The sequence below is a fragment of the Lepisma saccharinum genome, chromosome 24 (assembly GCF_977018435.1).
Source record: "Lepisma saccharinum chromosome 24, izLepSacc3.1, whole genome shotgun sequence".
NCBI lineage: Eukaryota > Metazoa > Arthropoda > Insecta > Zygentoma > Lepismatidae > Lepisma > Lepisma saccharinum.
In genome coordinates this window covers 44,766,532-44,779,927 of record NC_139252.1, presented here as the reverse complement: position 1 = coordinate 44,779,927, position 13,396 = coordinate 44,766,532, and the positions used below count along the sequence as shown (strand labels likewise).

Here is a 13,396-nt window from a genome sequence, read left to right as displayed (position 1 = left end):
TGCGTCAATCAACTCATTTTGGATATCGTGAGAAGTGCCAGCAAAAACTGTAGATGATTCCAAATGATGACGTAGTTTTTCATCATAGCTTGCCCTATAATGAAGCATTTCTACGTAATTACCTCTATTGTTTGAATCTGAACCCTCCAAATGACCTCTGAAAGGGAGCTCTTGTTCCGCCAAAAAACAAGCAGTGTCGATTAAACAACCAACGATGTATCTATTTGCTTTGACTTTTTCGTTGCGTTTCTCTCGGTTTAATTTGAAGGCAAGGTTTAAACAATCTTCAATTCGAGTATTTCCAAATTTCAACAACGCTGAATACTTTTTACAACCACATAACCAAGTATCAGCTTCGTACCATGAGTCACAAAACCGGCGCACTTTATTTTTTGTTTCCGTTACCATGCCTCCTAGAGGACGAGTGGACCTACCTACATCCACAAGTTTCTTCTTTGCAGCAAAATTCTTGCTGGAAAACGGCGTCTTTACAAGTTCTCCACCACACAATCACACTCGTTTTCTTCCATAATGCAGTTCGTATCACACCACAGTACAGAGACAACTGCACCACACCGCCCACTTTTCAATAGATGGAATTCGCAAAAAAAAAAACAAAAAAAAAAAACAAGAGAATTTAACGATGCACACAACAAGAAAGGGGAAACAAACCAAACCCAAAAGCAGCCACTGCCCAAAGCAGTGATATTCTGGACTCAGAGTGAAATATCCATTTTGGAAATAAAAATAAATTCCCTCTCTGGCCTTAAAATTCCCTATAATCCGTAAAAAAAAAAAAAAGAGAGAGAGAGAGAGAGAGAGAGAGAGAGAGAGAAAATAAATTCAAAAATAAAATATAAAATAAATGCTCACTAATTGTAGAAGTTTATATAGAAATTTCTATCAAAGGAGATGTAAGTGATTTCTAAGGGGAGTGTAAAAGAGAGACAGACCATAAATAAGCTTTTCGTGCATTTTCAGAGAGTGTTTAAATTACGTACTATGTAATTAATGAATGATATTTCGTTCACATTTGATATGATAATTTGCAAAACTGGTTCAATCTTAAGTTTTCATCAAACATTTAACTTAAAAAAACAACTTTTTGCACTATTTAGCTCAATTACTACAAGCAGAGTTCAAATTAAAACCAGAGATCTTAATATTTCCTATGTATATACTAATCCTACAAGCAAAAACAAGTGTTAACACATTAATGTATATATTATTATATTTTTTCATTTTCTCGTTTTTTGCTCATTTTAGGTGTTTCTCTTTTTCCCATTCCTGTTAGTTTCTTTGCTTCAAAATTCCCTTTTCCTGTAAAAAAAAAAACTCCTTGAAACACCACCGTCTCAAATTTCCTTTGCAACCACCTCTTCATACATAGTTGCCAGATGCTGCAATTACGATAGAGACTTAGAAAGTCGTCTGCTACTCTTTGACTGAGTGCACTGCATACAGTTCTTGAAGTGAGGAGGGGAGGTGGTGCGGTGGTTGCAAGCTTTCCGATCTTTCCTTCATGGGGATATGCTTATTGGTCTTTGTCAAGTGTGGTCTTGAACAATGTGAGTTGCTAAGACGCCAGCAATATCAAGATCGCCTTACTACAGAATGCACATCTGGCCAGTTTCCACTGTTTCCTGGCTAAAACCTGACAACGCTGTAGCTCTTTCCTCTTGCAGGGCAATCGGTGTCTCGCTGGCCCGTATTCACGGTTAGTCAGTGATGCCACTCAAGCATAATGGTGCTAAATATCGCACAAGTAAGAAGTCGTTGGACAGTTGGAGATATAGTCGTGGGGTGAGTTTTCTCAATCTTTTCATGTTAACGTCGAACCCACCCCGTTGGTTGAACCATTCTAATTTATATTATACAGAAGAAATTCCATATTTTACTTAACTATAGTATGTAGCTAATTAATAATGCAATTTTAAAACTCTAAAATAGATGCATAAATTGAACTTGAAACTAGTCTTCGGAAAATAATAAATTATTGTTTTCTTTATAAATTAATATTAATAATATATAGAGCCTAGAACAATATAGTAGCATGTAGCATAATTTCAGACTATAAACGACACCATCGATGTTCGGAAAGGGTAAGGAGGGGAGGCCCCTCCTGAAAAATGAATGTCAACCATAAATTATATATTTCACACATAGAATTTCATTTCAGTCACAGCAAATTATGTTAATTATTGTAAGGGCATTGCAGAAAAATGTTAAACTTCAAATTGAATTAGTATCTTCTGAGGAGGCAACTCTATTGAGGGGGAAATATGCCTAGTTTACCCTCATCCCCTGGAAAAAATACTTTGCTTAATCCTCCCTGGTGGAAAGAAATACTGCGGACGTCCCTGAACAACACTTTTTCTAAACATGAGGTTTGCAACGCTGCTGTAAGCCTCTGACCGAAGGTCTACAGACCTAGGGTTCTGGCCCGCTCTTCTCCACGCAGATAGGGTAGGCAGAGAGAAGGAGGGTAGGCACTGCTCGCTCGCGGTCAGCAACTTGTAAGGCAAAATTCAGAAGGCTTACAGCTTCCCACAGGCAGAAGGCGGGAGTTTTCCCATGTGCTGTGCCGCCTTGTGCTGAAGTGTTGCAATCTAACAAACAGAATCTTGAACACTGGTGTTGACCCGAGTTGAACTTTTAACTTGTTTAGGAATTTTGCCACATAATTACATACATTTTACTAGATGTATTAAACTGTATGACCGGCTTACATGGACGCTCCGTGCCTGGTTGTTAATCTCATCCATTCGAGAATGGTACTGGATACCTAGATTACGACAAGTTATTAAGCAAATCATTCATCAGTGTTAACTTGTTATTGTTTGAAGGCATCCGCAGCACAACAGCTAATGGGACAGCTCCCATCCATCAGAGTTACACCTAAAGTCGCTCTGGCTAGAGTTTAGACTTGAGGAACCCGAGATTTTTCGTCTCCACTTGTGCTAGTGTGAAAGGGGAGAAAGCAGTGTTGCCAAACGTCTTTTTTTTGTCCAGTCGTACAGGACATCTTTTCCTGTCAACATGCACCCTTCGCTCGCTTGCATTTCAGGCAGAGGCAGGGAGGCGGAGACCCACGCATTCGCTTGCTACACCGCGGCAACCGACTTCGCCGTGCTTGGCCTTTTTGGGGGTGGACTCTCTCGAGGGTGGGTAGGGGGGGGGGGGCGATGAGCCGAAAACTCGGAATTATTGCGGAGGGTTGGAATTCAGGGTATTGTGGAGACTGTTCGTATGAACATCTGCACTGCAATCAAATTTTAGGGTCCAGTTACTTCTCGTGGCATATTTCGTTTTGCTCGCCAGTTGAAATGGCACGTCGAGTTCAGATTACTCAATATTATCCATCCTTTATACTTTATATTAATTTCATTGTTGTCTACACAGCGATATCAAATAGTGAATTGTAAATTGATTGGAAGTGCACTTGTTTTTTACCAGTTATGATAAATCAAATGTCAAATATCATATTAATCAACCGTTCCATGTACAAGGTACATTTTCTGAATGACTACAATTTCATCACATAATGAATAACCAAACATAATGTAAAGTCCCGTACTACACATGTATGTTTTATTAAGAAAAAAGCTTAATCCTAAGCTGTTTCTGGTAATGTAGTTTCGTGCATGAACATTGTAAAAGTATGCATATTTGTTTGTAAAACACAGTACCACGCATTCGGAAATTATTCTTTGCACGGTACATTCGTACAAGTTTTGAGGATACTGTCTAACAGTATACTTGTCCTTTTTACCATTTATGATAAATCAAATATAAAATATCGTATTGTGTTATATATATTTTTTCTTTGAAAAATATTTGTACAAAACAAAAACACAACCATTCAGAAACGTCAGAAACATATGCATGAACGGTAATCATACTGGTAAATATTTTACGTGCCTTCTTTTTTTGTCAGTGATTATTTGGAAACAGTAGATTTCTTGTTTGCAATGCCCCATTCACATGTGACTTGCAATATCTACATATTATTTAATTGCCATGGCACAGTAAGTTAAGTTATGCATGGTGTACATTTTGTGAAATGTTCTCTTTTGTTGAGGAAAATTATTATAGCAAACACACGTTCATTTCCACCTTTAGGCCTCTTTTGCAATGCCATTTTAATATAATTAAATCAACCTCCCAAATATCATTTTTGTCTTTAAACCACTTTTAACCGTGGTATCAGTATCGGAAGATATCGGTTGGATTATATTTACCGACACCGGCCGATACTTTTCCAACATTTTAATCTTTCGCGAGGCTTGCAAATATGCAGCAAGCACTTTCAGGGTGTCCTTGAATTTATGCATAATTCCAAGTTTCCGTTATTTTGAACCAATGTTGTATGGAAAAGTGTATTTTGTGATTACGTAATAGTATTTTCAGAATTTGATGTAATTCTTACGTTTAAAGCACAACCCTAATAAATTGATACACACAATTGGAAGTATTTACTTACACACTAATATTAGTCAATATTTTAAACAGCTTTTAATTAATACGCGTCATTTTCAAACAAGGGTATCGGTGAGATAGGTAAGAGAATCAGCATGGGTGTGGATATCCGTTCAACTCTAATAATTATGAAATGTTTTATTACTTATTCCGCCCCACGGGGAAAAATGCAGCTTTGTAACATCCCCATTTACAATTCCAACCCTCCGAAATAAAATCCTGCTTACTCCAGTGGTACTATAGCATGTTATGATGCGTCTGTTTCCATTAAGCGGGACTTTTCCTTCCCGATGGATATCACGGACGTTCTGATAATTCCCAGAGCAGCTGCTGTTCTCCCAATCACTTTTTTTAAATGGAATCAAGGGGCTATTATTATCTCTTTCATTTTTAAAATAAACTCGCACTGCAGATACTAATTCACGAGTCTGGCCACACAGAGGAATACCATGCCCGACAACTTTTTTTTCTTCCGATTTCGCCAGTGTATTCGCGTTAGGCTCATCATCTTTCAGTATAAAAATCACAGATACAAAAAAAAAAGCACAAAGAAACCGCACAATAACGCCGAACTTTTGCTGTCAGGCATACACTTGACAACGCAGAATACCACGAGAAGTCCCCCGCACCACGACAACTGGTCAAAACAGATTGGTTCAGCGGTTCACGTGACCCTCCCTAACTTTCGACAGAAAAGACAAAAATAGAATTTCCAAGTCCAAACTCTGGGCGGAAGAATTTTAGCAAGGCATTTAATCATGTGGGCATAGACTATGTCGGACCATACGTCATCAAACTAGGGTCAATCAGGAGTAAAATCGCTCTTTTTACGTGCCTAGCCACAAGAGCAATACATCTTGAGCTAGTAACAGACCTTACTTCTGAAGCTTTAAAAGCAGCATTGTGATGCTTTACAGCAAGGCGAGGCAAGTGTTCCACCATTATCAGCAATAATGCTACAACATGTCAAGGAGCTAAGAATGAACTTCAAAAACTTCAATTGCTATTTCAATCACAAGTATTCAGTGAAGACATTCAAAGGTATGCAGCACACGAAAACTTTCAGTGGAAAAACTCACCTCCACGCAGCCCATCATTCGGTGATGTCTGGGAAAGCGCCATAAAATCCATGAAGTACCATCTTCGTAGAGTCGCCAAGAATGCTGTACTGACATACGAAGAGCGGTCAACTCTTTTGTGCCAAATCGAAGCTTGCTTAAACTCTTGACCTCTTACATCCTTACCTGACTTTCATGAAGAATTTAATTACCTCACTCCAGGCTACTTTCTTATTGGTGGTCCACTAACTTCCTTTCCTCAACCAGACTTAACTGATCTCAAGGAAAATAGACTTTCCAGGTGGCAACGAGTTCAACAGTTTCAACAAAGGATTTGGAAAACTGGTCCCGAGATTATCTTCATGGTATGCAACAGCGTCAGAAGTGGACAACCACGCAGCCCAACCTGCAACCAGGACTACTTGTGCTTCTGAAAGAAGACAACCTGCCCCCATTATCCTGGAAAATGGGCATTATAGAAGAAGTGTTTCCAGGGAAAGACAATTTAGTTCGTGTAGCCGTGGTTCGCACCAAGGATGGAGTGTACCGAAGGGCTCTCAGTAAGATTGTGCCTCTTCGAGATGGGAAGATCAATTGAACTTTCATGATTTAGTTTGGATGCTGCGCAAGGGAGGGGGGGGGGAGAATGTTGAAGATTGTATATAGTATTGCTTTCCGCTCGTCATTTGTTTTTATTTTACTCCCGCTGGGAGCTTCTTTCAAGAACGTGCAATTCTGGGACTGTGATATTCTAACACAGCAGCATGATGCATGTTTGCTCGCGGCAGCAGAAAGGCCATTTTTTCAGCTAGCCTATCGGATGTGGGCTTTAGTGTATTTTATCAGTGTGCAAACACATTTAATTACTGTATAGTTCCAAGTGAATTAAAGGACTTGTATCATATACAAATTTGTTGCTGTATCTGTTGTTCCAGCCCTATGGTAAGGTATTCAATATGGCATCATCCCCAGAGGTGCTAGTTTCTTTCATGGTGTTACATGGAAGGAATCTACAGACAATATGCTTTCGTGGTTACGTTTGGTTCCCTTAGCATTAAAACAAAGTCCCTAAATGCATTCTACTAAGATTCTGATTTACTTCTACATTCATTCCCACGGTTCTAGGATATTTACTGTTGCTTGTCGACAATCTTTTTAAAGTGACCAAGATGTAAAAACTGACTTTTACTAACTTTCCTGACTATTTTCTACCCCTGGACACATTTATTTAGTTTATTACATAGCAAATACTCAAAGTCTGAGAACCTACCGATTGGTATAATACCTCCAAATGTCTCTGATGCTTGCACAGGGACCTGAAAAAAGTAATGAATAAGCCCAAATAATAACTTAATACATACAAGTAATTTTAGCAAAGAACAAATGACACTCATTCACCATAAACTGTTGTAAAGCCTTCCCCTACACATTGCAACATGCCATTAAGGCATGTGGAGAGGGAGAGAAAGTGGAGGTAGGGATCCCACACAGCTCTGGTAGAGGTGGTGATCAGCACCATGCGCTGGCTACCTTCAGGTTCCCATGACATTAGAGACTGAGTGAAGCACAGAGCCACTTTATGCAGGGGCATGTTCACATACATTCCCACTGAGATGGACTACCCTAGGAATTGAACCTGATCTCATGTGTGTAGGTGGCATTGTACTACTGTGACTGTACTACTCTGCCTCCTCCACAAACTGTTGTACTTATGTGCTTTATGATCACTAGACAAGAATACATGACAAACAAGGAAATAGAATCTGACCCACGAGCGGTACAACACAATGCGAGAACCAGTGTTGCTAACTGAACAAATAGAAAAATCTCCGAGCCACAGGAAATTAAAGAGCTCTATGTAACGTTGAGTTCTAAACGCCATGCATTATAACCAGGGCTGGGATTAATATGTGCTAATAAGTGGCTTTATATGTACATACATATAACTAAAACTTCGCTAAATATGGACTAACACATGCGTAAAATTACCCAAAATGATGCAAAGAAGACTTCTTCATAGTGCTTCATTATTTGTGTGATTTCAAATAAAGTAAACAATTTTAATTTTTCCATTGCATAATGGACCTGCTGGCATTTTAACTGTTCACTCCCAATAAGCCCGGCCACACTGGTACTGGAACTGCACCGACATGTGATACACGACTGACACTACTACTGGCTTGAAAACTAATAACATGTGATGCGAATATGTTAAACCTTGACAATTGGACCACAAACACCCCTCCTTAAGCAGTATTATTGCCTCTCTGTGGTGGGCGACAGTCTCTGCCTTTGTTGTACATTCACAAACGATGCCGGCTTCCGCAACAATAACAAGTACATATATCACACGATAAGCTGTGTGGCTTTTTTTTTTTTTTTGTTATGAACTTGTCAGCAATCAAAGCATGCCAATTTTAACAAAGAAAACAATATGCATCGCATTAAGCAGCAAAAATAACAGCTTCCTTCATACAATTCCTACAAGAACTCGTGCCGGAGCCGAGAGTTGAAATTCTCATGCATCCACATAATTTATTTCTTTTGAGCAATTATAACGTGATGAAATATGAACAATAGTACTTGAGGCATTATGGAATTTAACATTCACTAACCAAACACATGCACTTTCACACCCACACAACGTCAAACTGGCCAAGTACTTAAAATATTATTTTGGTGCTTCCAATCTAACAAAACTCACTGTCACTTTGTCCTTCTGTGATTGAAATAGTGCTTCATTAATACAGTTGGCAACACTAGTTACTAACTAGCCAATGAAAATGCAATGCATAGAAGAAGCAAGCATTACGCCATGCTATAGTGCCACATTAACATCCCTGTCGAACGGTGTGAACCATGAACTGGAGCACTATTCAATTGCTTTCAATTATGTTTGTGCCAGTGTGTCCAGGAATTGGCAACAATGGCAAGAACAAGTAATGCTAAGAGGGAGGGTGACGAAAATTGGGATCTTATCCCAGAGACTGGTGTGTCGGCCTCTACAAGGGGTAAAAAAATTGGAAGCTACAGAAATGAGTAAAAAATATTGTTATATTAACCCTTACCTACAATCGTATGTCACTTAAGCCATGGGTATCTCAAACCAGGGTCCAAGGTCATAGTATATTTTATACAATTGGTAGGGCTCGGAAGTTCAGGAAAAGTCCTTTTTTCCCCTAGTGTCCATAGATGATGCCCAACATAATATGTGTTCATTTTGGGTCATTGTAGGCCAGAAAAAGGGGGTTTTATTTGTCCTTTTTCGGCTTATTGGTTCTTTTTTACCCTTTTTTTTTTTAGGTCTTAATGGCTTTTTTTTGCAACTTCACCTTCTTTCGACTACGTTTTTACTGCCCTTTCTCAATTCGAATCATCATCAATTCATCACCTCTTAAGCATCCTTTCTGTAGTAAAGAAATAAAAATAAATAAATATATTTGAACTATCCCTGAAACGAGAGAAAAACATCTTTGGACTGAAAGAAGATGCATTTCATTCATATAGTTTTTTGCACTGTGTGTTCCATACCACCAGAATTTTGTACTTTTTTTATTCATTAAATATGTATATGTAATTAAAACTGAATTTATTTATTAATTTGGATCACATTTATATGTCCTTTATTCCGTTTTTAGGTCTTTTTTTGGCAATTTATAGGTCTTCAACTTCCAAGCCCTAACAATTAGCATTGGACTCCAATTTTATTCCACAATTGATTTTAAATGATTGATTTGTTGTTTTCTAAGTACACTTTATGCACAGAAAGGCTAATCAGGACCGGGCCTACAGTTTAAAGTGGGATTTGAACCACTGTGTGCCTCCATCGGGTATCGAACCCAGGACCCCTTTTTTTATTCCACAAACTTCTACATCTACCAGCAGTATTATTGTACCAAATAGGAAAATTGAGAAGTCCCCTCCTCCTTCTTCTCTCTCTTATTTTAACTATGTTTGGGGTCCCATAATACTTTTGATGGGCAAATTGCTACAAGTATGACTTTTTCCTACATTGAAGTACAATTTGGTAGCAAACTCCAGTCTAAAAATAGACCTTGAGACTTCTATTTATCAAGCAAATTTCAAAAACTCCTTAGTGTATCATAATAATGGACTTGGGGGCTCAAAACTTACTATTGTTTGTTTCTTAAGTCACTGAAAATATTGACCCATCTTCGTACTACATTACCTGTTTTTACCACAATCACACACACCTGCTGAATGCAAAACATGCAAGATCTTGCAGTCAATTTGAAGTTTTGCAAGGCTCATATTATCAGAATGAACTCATCTTCATTGCTAATGAAATACGTGGGAGAAACAGAATATCAATATGAGAGCCAGGAGGATCCAAGAAAAATTTGCTTTAATATGAAAGTTTCTGAAAAATACGGCAGATTTTGTCAACCATGAAAATTTTGTAGTTTAAGAATATTGTTGTTGTTATTCATTTACAATTGTTGTTCATTAACATTTTTTGTTGTTTCTGGTTCATATGTTATAGAGGAGTAATATGTGGTTTTGTGTGGTTCTATTTGGATCAAATATCTCGGTTATTTATGAATCCCGCACCCTGAAACAAATTTTAAGTCACATAAAATATTAAAATCTATTAGTTAAAAATATTTGCATATGTGTTTTAAAACATTTTTAGGGTGCATACAATTGTTTTTTTTAATAATAAAAACAGTGAGTCATTTGTGGGTCCTTTCACCCACTGCTCCCCCTTGACAGATTTACGTAATATAAAATTGGTTCCAGCATGCAGAAAACACAAATAATAGAGAGATTTGATTACCAGTTCCATATATTAAAATCCGATATTTTGCGTTTTTCATGGTTCGTACTAACGAATTGTGTAACATTGTTCAAGGTACCATTATGTTTTTTACATGAAAACAAACACAATTTTTCACATAAGAGTAGTTTTTGATATTCCTTTTTTCGCTTCCTAACACACAATATGGTGGGCACAGGTTGACTATCGTTGTCGGTATGCAGTGTTTCCAACCTTATTCCAAGAAAAATACCTACTATTGTGTTAGTCACGTGTGCAAATTGTACATTATGCATGGGTAGCCGACGGATAACACCACGACCCATTTCCGATAAGGTTAGGTTAGGCAAGCATAGTTTAAAAAGAAAGGAGGTTACGTCATCAAACGTATGGAGCATCTGGTTCACGTAGGAAAGCAACGGCAATTGTGCATCGGTGAGATATTTCTCTTGCAAAATACATGATTTCCGGGTCAAATAGATTCCACGATGAAAGAAAATAAGTTGACGAACGTTATAAACCTTAGAGAAACTCATTTCCGTAAGTAGTTTGTTGTGTAAATGAAGAAATGTGTCTCCGATATAAAATACTGTTACCAAAAGGGTTTGTGCGAGATCACACCAGTACCGCCATTGTTTTCATTTGCCTCCCGTACCTAAACCGGATGCAGCGTACGTTTCATGACATAACCCCCTGTCAGTGCTTCCAACCCCTTTTGTTTTCACTATGCTTGCCTAACCTTATCGGAAATGGTCATGGGGCTATCCGTCAGCATAATGTACAATTTCCACCGGTAACTAACACGATAGTAGGTATTTTTCGGTGAAGAAGGTTGGAAACCCTGCATACCCAGAACATGAGTCGACATGTGGCCGCCATATTGTGTTTGTTTTCATGTAAAAAGCATAATGGCACCTTCAACTATGTTCCGCAATACATTTTTGGTAAGAACGAACCATGCAAAACACAAAATATCCGATTTTAATGTGTTTCCGATATACTAAACGGTTACTGTCAAAACTGTTTGGGAGCGAATTTACAATATAGAGAAAGTCTCCAATTTTGTTAATTTTCGGTATACTAACTAATTTTGACCTCCTAATCATGAATCTGTTAAAAAAAAAACGGGGGTCACATCTGAAATTTTGAAAAATAGCAGATTGAATTTTTTATATATATAGGTGTATATGCGTAGTTTTACGAACAAAAATGTAATCTCCTGTCATTGTGTCCAACCACGCTGTTGTTTTACAAGAAAATGATTTATGATGTTCAATTCTAGTACGATCCCTATTTTTTTGATGAATTTAGGGGTGAAATGAGTGCTAATGGAACCTAACCTAACAGGCCTAACCTAACCTCATGTGAATGGTTCGTGGGGCTACCCGTGGATGGATTTTGGGGCTAACGTCAATGGTTTGTGGGGCTACCCGTGGATGGTTTTTGGGGCTAACGTCAATGGTTTGTGGGGCTACCCGTGGATTGTTTTTAGCGCTAACGAACAATTTTTCATCAAAATGTACAATTTCCAGACGTGACCCCCGGTTTTTTACAACAGATTCGTGATTAGGAGGCCAAAATTAGTTAGTATACCGAAAATTAACGAAATTGGAGACTTTCTCTATATTGTAAATTCTTACCACTGTTTGTATGTACACTAAAATAGCGAAAGAACACGCCGAAAGTAACTAGATATCAATACCAATCCTAACCTAACTACGTAAAATTATAGCTGCTGTTGTGACAAGACGTTTTGGGTGCTACATTCACTTGGGTGAAGCCATTGGGCTGTTCTGCTTCACAGTAAAGTAACGTGCTAATGTAACAGGCGTACTTTACTTCACAATAACACATTTCCGAGAGCTAAAATAGACTGAAAACGTTCACAAACCATGCAAGATATTTCACGTTCTCTAGGGGGTACAGAGGGTCAAGGGTACCGCTATGTTTATGCATGAAATGTCATGCTGTCGAAAAAATTAATCGTGCACATAATGCAATTTAAATAGTTAATACTTACAAAGACAAGTGTAATACTGAAATAAATAAATACCTTTTTCGGAGTGTAAAGTTTTAAGCTTGAATTCGGATATATATTTTCCAAACTTAGATTGCTTTGAAAGGCATGTCTCTGTAATAGTAGGAGAGTTTTCAAATTATTTTTATGCACAAGCGCACCAAATCTTCCTACGGATACTGACATTACTCAGTATAGCACAGATATAATGCTTGCATAGAGATATTATGCAAAAGAATTCTCTGCACGAGTGCAGACTACCAAGAAGAATAAACTTGTAAATAAACTTTGCAGGAAGAAGGTGAGTTCAGTGTTGCCAATGCCCAACCGGAATGGAATAATTCAGCTATTTCTGCCAACTGCAGCTGTAATCTGTGGTTTCGATTCACGGGTTGAAAAGAGTAGCTGTATTGTATCCGTGCGCAGGGGGGGGGGACCTCTTATAGGTCTTCAGTGTAGAGGTTCTTATCGTCGTTATTAAACAATATTACGTTCCAAGGAACGATAGGAGGAAATTATTCTGGCAAATTCTTTGCTAGCACACTCACTTTCTCCATTGGTTTGCAGACTGCAGTTTAAAGCGGGATTCAAATCCTGTGCTCCCGTACCCTTCCCGGGGATCAAAGTGGGATCTCTCGATTTCAAGGCGGTAGCGATGTGAACCATCCAACTCGTAAGCACATGTGTCGTAAAAGTTTTGGTTTAAGTTTTTTGTTAAGAGCCATGACTTTTGTATAGATTCGGCTTTCCTTTACTTGGAATGTGTTCCATTTCGGTACCGGAGGTATGGCGTGTATGAGATGGGGATGAGTGATGTTATGATGTATGGACACTCACAAACATCCATGCCCACGCCAGGATTCGAACTGGGGACCGCTGGCGACGTAGCCCGATGTGATAACCACTCCGCCACGGGGGGCGGCCCCTCCACAAGAGGAAGAGAAAAGTGTAGGGTAGTTACGAGAGAAAGAGAGACCCTACAGAGGAACGGTAGGTTGGTGCTCTTCTTTCGCATTCCCGAGTCTCTCTCTGGGACGATGTCGGGGATTCATATGGCGAGAAAGA

At 38.6% G+C, this 13,396-nt stretch overlaps 1 protein-coding gene across 1 annotated transcript in view; it reads right to left on the bottom strand.

Moving 5' to 3' along the window:
- The window catches only part of LOC145977947 (large ribosomal subunit protein mL62), a 28,401-nt gene extending 15,758 nt beyond the window's left edge, over nucleotides 1-12,643 (bottom strand). The window contains exons 1-2 of the mRNA XM_083110286.1: nucleotides 12,368-12,643; nucleotides 6,808-6,853 (exon numbers count right to left, since the gene is read on the bottom strand). Of these exons, the coding sequence (XP_082966412.1) occupies nucleotides 6,808-6,853; nucleotides 12,368-12,517 (196 nt within the window). The 5' untranslated portion in view covers nucleotides 12,518-12,643. The remainder of the gene's footprint in view (nucleotides 1-6,807; nucleotides 6,854-12,367) is intronic.
- Between the last annotated feature and the right edge of the window lie 753 nt (nucleotides 12,644-13,396).